At 37.1% G+C, this 6,795-nt stretch overlaps 1 protein-coding gene across 1 annotated transcript; it reads right to left on the bottom strand.

Annotated features, from left to right (window-relative positions):
• Window positions 1-863: 863 nt before the first annotated feature.
• On the bottom strand, window positions 864-3,001 carry LOC141652285 (UDP-glycosyltransferase 79B30-like). The gene is made up of 2 exons (XM_074459809.1): window positions 2,116-3,001; window positions 864-1,510 (listed from the first exon to the last, which is right to left on the bottom strand). The coding sequence occupies exons 1-2, from the start codon at window positions 2,987-2,989 to the stop codon at window positions 1,014-1,016; spliced, it is 1,371 nt and encodes a 456-aa protein (XP_074315910.1). The 5' UTR covers window positions 2,990-3,001; the 3' UTR covers window positions 864-1,013.
• Window positions 3,002-6,795: the final 3,794 nt, after the last annotated feature.

The raw sequence follows: 6,795 nt of genomic DNA, 5'->3' as shown, positions 1-6,795 counted from the left end.
CGTACTAGGTATAATTATAATAGTTGGGCCTCAACCATCACCTTAAGGTTTTGATTGTGATGGTTCATCTATCATTAATTTGTTAAAGAAGGGCAACCATTGCTCATTACCACTTGACGCCGGCACTCACCCACGACGGTCCAGATCTCTCTGGCACATCAGCCTCAGCCCAACTCCACCGTCGCCAGCCCTTTCCTTTTGTCTTTGTCCTCTTCACTGTATAATCGTCGCCATCCGCACCACCAGTCCACCACCACGATTGAAGTCATTTTCAATGGGACTTTGTAAGTGAATGGACAAATTTGCCCTATTAATGAGAGAGCTCCAAATTGAGTTTTCTGAAATCTCGTTGTGCCACGTCAGTTGTTATGGTGTTTCTTTTAGTAATATAATGATGATGATGATGATGATGATGATGATGATAATGATAATGATAGGTACCGGTTACCCTTTTTTAGGTCGATAATGATGTTAGGGTCGCGCTAAAGCTATATAAGACAGTCTCTAAGAAAACTTAGTTTTTATAGTATTATCACAAGACTAGTACGTATAAGAGGGTTGAAACAAGTCTAAGCAAGATACTTTACAACAATAACATCTGAGCCTTAATCCGAAAACTATTTGGGATCGGCTGACATGAACTCATCATTCTCCAAATGCGAGGATATAGAAAAAAAAAAAAGAGTGAAAAGCAAAAAAGTCAAGTTAAACTTGTAAGTTTGAAAATCAAAGCTCAGGGCTCTTTTATAAAAGCTAAAATTTAAATCTACGATGAAAAATTAAGACGATGTTTTGGAAAATCGAAATAAAAATTAATGTTACATACGGAATAACCTTCAAAGTAAACCAAGTATTATTATATAAGCAGTCCAAGCAAGATAGAATAAAAAAAAAAAGAAAAAAAAATACTCCCTCTCCCTTTGTCTTAATCATTTATTTGCCTTTTTTATTCATTATGAGGGGGTATTTTATGCAAAGACAAACAAATAATTAGGACGGTCGGTGGGAGTCGATTAACAAAGCAACTCTTGTAGACTAGCAATGAGACGATCAATGTAGGACTTCTCAAGACCTTCCATCAATAAAAAGTCCCTCCAATGAGCATGGTTACCCCTAACCTCACCTCCAAGTTGGCTGTCCTCATCCATCATCAACTCAACCGCCTTTTCAATCGACTCCCGAGCAACAAACCCATCATCGCGGTCATCCTTTTCAACCTCTACACCAACCCTCAACTCCAAGCTCATCACCCTTGCATTGACAAATTGGTCAACAGCTCGAGGCATAAACACTAATTGACACTTGCTTACTAACCCTTCTAGTAGAGATCCCAACCCACAATGCGTCACAAAGCATCCGACGGATGGATGTTGTAAGATTAGTTGTTGTTGCACCCAACCCCCGTACACCATTCCTCTTCCTTTTGTTCGTTCTTCGAAACCTTGTGGCAATGCCGAGTCTATTGTTTCATACCCTTTTGGTGGCTTCAACGCTGCCAAAAATGGCCTCCCTGCAATCATGTATCCAATTAATCTAGTCGTTCTTCTAATACAAATATTCAATAACAATATTTACAAATACTTGTGCAAGACCGAGTCATGGACACACAAAAATAATGTAAAACAACCTCACATAAATACTAATTGAACAACATTAACATTGTGGCACAGAGGATGTTTGGTAAATGGGTCCTTCGAGTCATGGATGACAAATTGGGGAATATTTAATATTTCATTCATCTCAATCATTTGTTTATCTTTTGTTAAATTCGCCTAATTTACATGCAAATGGGTCGTCCCAAATTAAAACAGAAACTTAATTTAATTCACAGAAAGTAGCAAAGTTAATTTATCCGGCGCAAAATATCGATGGCTAAATATACTAGTTCGAAAAGTCTAATATGGAGATTTAATGTTATTCCCTCTATTTCAGTTACGGTAGTATTTCTTTAAGTTTATTTTGGATACATAGTCAATGATATGAAAGAGGGTGTGCATTAACCAAATTGAAAGAGTAAAAGCAAGTTATATATGACTACGTGAGTAGAACTAGCAATTTGAGCATATAAAAAACGAAAATGTAAAGAAATGACAAGACAAAGTAGTTGTTCCATACCCGTGAGCTCGAGCCCAAGAACAAGCTCCTGAAATTGATCTTTTTCAAGAACACATTCGCTCCCAAGTGCACAATACACCACACTTCCTTGACTAAAACCATTCAACCAACTATCAAACAAATCATTTAGGTTAGAATTTTGAGGCTCAGGAATAACAGGACCAACTAACAATACTGGTTTATTAAAACTTTTCTCAACAAAATCACAATAAATCCCCTCGATTTCCCTAAAACTTTTAAACATTATTGCATCACATTGCTCTATCGCGATGTTAAGTTTCTGTAAAAATGTCATTCCGTTCCCAATCGGACGTGTAAATATACCCACAATTGATTTGGCCTCATGTGGGTATAGCCTAATGTTAGGGGATGGAAAACCCGGCGGGGGACTGCTAAAGTCGTCCACCGTAATAGGATGGTTTTGGGGTAGGTTTCTAGCACTAAGGCTGCAATAAGCAAACATTGCAAGAGGAAGTGTTGCAAAATAAATGGGTTTGGCCCCGTGTTTACGTGCCAACCCTGGAAGCCACTCCGGCGTGTCAAGAACAACAATATCTGGCTTAAGATTACCCAAATAAGCGTCAATCGTGTCTCGGGTTAGGTCCATGGCCTGGAGTAATTTTGGCATGGACGAGACGGGTATGTCCTTTGTAGTCTCGGCCCCGGGTGGGAGGCCGTCGACATGTGGGATAGTAATAGGAATAAATGTAATGTAGTCCGGGTGACAATTATGTGACACCAAATTGATTTGTGTTTTATTAGGAAGGAACAACGAAATTTTGTGACCCTCCATGGCTAACTTATTCGCTAAATGTAGGTATGGAGTGATGTGTCCCATTGCTAACAATGGGTACATTGCTAAATGCAATTGCATCGTCTTTTAATTTTTGTGTTGACATTATAAAATCAATGAAAATATTTGGTTGATTTATACTAGAGAGTTTAAAGTGATGTCGGGCCGTCTAGGAAATAAATGGGGCCCGTTCAAAATCATAAAATTCGATCTTCTAAAAAAGATATAAAACACGGTATAAAGCCATTTTATGTTAAAAAAAACCATCTTTTTTGTAAGCCAAATAGTGTTTTGTTAATATGATTGAGAGGATAATAAAGTGGGTAAGTTTAAAAGTATTCACTCAAATTCTTTAGTTTTAATTCACATTATAGGCAAAAGTAAATTATTTTCAAAAGCATAAAGACATATATATTTGCAGCCCGTCTTGCTTAAGACCGTCTTATTTCAGACCGCAATAAGACCTCTCACAAGTGAGAAGCACATGGGTAGAGGGACACCCCCATGTGCTTTTCCAGTCACACCCTAAATGGTTTTTTGTGAGAGAAAATGGTATCCGTCTGATCATTTCAGACGGATATAGCGGTCTGAAATAAGAATTTGTGATATATTTGATAGAAAAAATATACTTCTTCCGTGCCATATGATTCTTTACGTATTCCTTTTTAGTCCGTTTCTTTTAGGAGGCGTTTAATTAGAGAAAGGGAAAGGGAAAGAGAATTAAAAAGAATAAGAGGGGGAAAGGTAAGGGGTAACCTAAAACTTAACTAGTTGTTTGGTTACATCAAGAAAATGAACTGTGGTGAGTTGTGATTTGTCTTGGTGTGCGGGTGGTGGTTTAGGTGTGGTGGTTGTGGTGGCGGTGATGGCAGTTGGGGTGGTGGTTGTAGTGGGGTGGCTGGGGTGGTTGTGGTAGTGGTAGTGGTGGTGGTGGCAGTGACAGTGAGGTGGCTGTGGTGATTGTGGTGGTGGTGGTTGCGTCGTGGTGGTGGTGACGTCGTGGTGGTTGTGGCGATGGTGTTGTCGTGGTGGTTTATGTGAGGTGGCTGTGGTGGTGGTTTTGGTGGTGATGGTGGTAGTGGTGGCGATGACATTTTAACTGGGGCGTCTTAAAACAAATGAAGGCCCGGTGCACCGAGAAAAAATGAGGCCCCAGATATGAATGTACAAGGTACTATACTACGATTTTTGTATTGAATTTAATTAATAAGGCTTATAAATTCGGTTTTCAAAACCAGAGGCCCGGTTCCTCCGCCCGTGGTTGCACGGGGTGTTAGACGCCCCTGCATCTTAATGCTGACTGGTGTGGTGGGAGTCGCAAGTGTGGTGATAGGTAAATAAGGTGGTTGAAGGGTAACAAGGGTAATAAAATCTCATACTTGAGGGTAGATGTAAGGAATTAGATGGATTGAAGGGTAAGAAAGAGAATTTTATTCTCTTTGTTTGTGTCAAATAAATAACAAGAAAGGAAATCAATAACTTTGTTTCCCTTTCCCTTTCTTATAGAGCTCAAAGTCCTCTAACCAAACGCCCCCTTACTTCTTTACGTTTCCTTATATGAACATTAATTAATCATTTAAATGACCATTATACCCCTATTATTTTGCTAGAATCCACCCCACATTCATTTCACTCGGTGCTTTCCCCTCTCTAAATTAACCTAGTGTACTCTGTCCAAATTAACCTACCCATCTCCATCTCCCACCCTCTTCATTTGCTGATCATCATAAATTTCCAACAACAATTGTACAATCTCCATCTATATCTCCCAACCCCATCTCTTCAATGTATCTGCTCAACCACAATCTTACAATCGTTCATCAATTCACAACCACAATCGTCATGCAATCGTACATCAATTCCCAACCACCAGATTTCTGTCTATAAATAATCGTTCATCAATTCACAACCACAATCGTCATGCAATCGTACATCAATTCCCAACCACCAGATTTCCGTCTATAAATAATCGTTCATCAATTCACAACCACAATCGTCATGCAATCGTACATCAATTCCCAACCACCAGATTTCCGTCTATAAATAATCGTTCATCAATTCCCAACCACCACACAACTTTTTTGGTTATGCTTTCTGTTAGTTTCACTTCTAGAGTTCCCCTAACTCTATTTTTGGAAGCTCTTTTTGCTTGTTCAATTACAGTGAAAGGGAATATTCCTATCTTACCATCAAATATACAAATGCCATTCTCATTGTATCTAGGCCTAAACATTATTTTTGTGATAAATATTTTTGGTTGACATGTTCTATGTGGTATCTTCTCACCTTTCAAAATGTAATACTTTTTGGTTAATCTTGTCATATAGAACCACTTTTCATCAATATGAACAACATCAAACATGGCTTCAAAAACTAGATTCCCATTTAAAGTACTTGAACAAATTTTACCTAAAACTCAATGTAGTCTAGCTAACTTGTTTGAGTCCGTATTTTTTATCCGTATTTTACCTAAAACACCAAAATAAATCGCTTTTACTGTTGTTAATTTTTTATTTATTATCCGGATCATTTTTTTTATATTAAGATATTAACAAAATTAAATATATAAAATTAACTTTTTTTATAATTTATTAGTAATAATTGAAAAAGTTAATTTTAAATTATTACTAATAAATCACTACAGCCTCTTTGTTCTTTTCTTTGCATCACGTTTCACTTTGCATGTTTAATTTTGTCTTTTGCGCCAAATTGATAAGTCCCACTCTTGCCTTTAATGCGTTTACGTAATACTCCATCCGATTCACTATGATCTTCCACATTACCTTTTGGGGAGTTTTTAAGAGGGAGGAGATTTGTGGTGGAAAATGGAGGAAAATGAAAATAAGAGAGAGAATGTAGGGTCACAAGTCATAAAAACCATAAATAATCGTAGTTGCTATTTCATGGACGAGTTTTACTCTTTCATGGACTTTTTTTCATTTATTTTCCATAACATGCCCTTTGCCTAGAGAGAGAAAAAAAACTCTCCCTTAATTCTCTTCCTCACAAGATTAATCAAATCCGTCAAATTACACATTTATGGATGCCAATCTTCATATCGATCAAGTAATAATTCTAGTTATTGAGTTTATCAATTATATTATATCAAAATAGGGAATTAATTTACACTAATTAAATTAGGGTTTGTTTTAAAGCCTCGCCGGCGTAAATTGACGGATTTGGTTGAACAAAATTTGCTTTAAACTATTCTCTGATGAAAAATGGCAGATAAAGATTGTTTAATTTCAGTGTTGCAATTGTTCGTTGTTCTATTTAATTAGCTTGGTTCTGGGAATGGTTTCAAGTTTGCGGAATGCTACCGATGCTTTACCGTATTAGGGTTAGACACGGTGGTATTAATGTTAGACAAGGTGTCCGTCTCTGACCGTTAGAGGGGGTGTAAGACGGAGGTCGTGCGTGAGTCGCAGGCAGTGGTACCGTTGTTGCTGGTGATGGCAGGGAAGGGGGTAGGGAGGGTTGTCTAAAGTATGGACATCATTGTTCATCCGTTATTACCTGTTTCTACTTTTCTTTTTCTTTTTCCTTTTTTTTATTTTGTTAAATGTTTTGTAATTTAGGGGTATAATGGTCATTTATATCCATAAAAGAGTAAAACCCGTCCATGAATGAGCACCACCCTAAATAATAGACTAATAAGGAAAGTGGAAGAACTTAGTGAATTTGCCATTTTCGGAATTGTGGAACATCTTATTGAATAGGAGGGAGTAACTAATAATGATGAAAGAATAAGGTTGACCATTCTAACTAATAATGATGAAAGAATATAGTTGATCATTAATGAGTTTAATCGTTTCACATTGTTATTTTCAATTTTATTTTTATATTTCGAATATGACCAATTACAAATTGTTCTAATTTATCTTATT

Source organism: Silene latifolia, chromosome 4 (genome assembly GCF_048544455.1).
Source record: "Silene latifolia isolate original U9 population chromosome 4, ASM4854445v1, whole genome shotgun sequence".
Classification (NCBI taxonomy): Eukaryota; Viridiplantae; Streptophyta; class Magnoliopsida; order Caryophyllales; family Caryophyllaceae; genus Silene; species Silene latifolia.
This window is presented reverse-complemented; position numbering and strand designations above follow the sequence as displayed.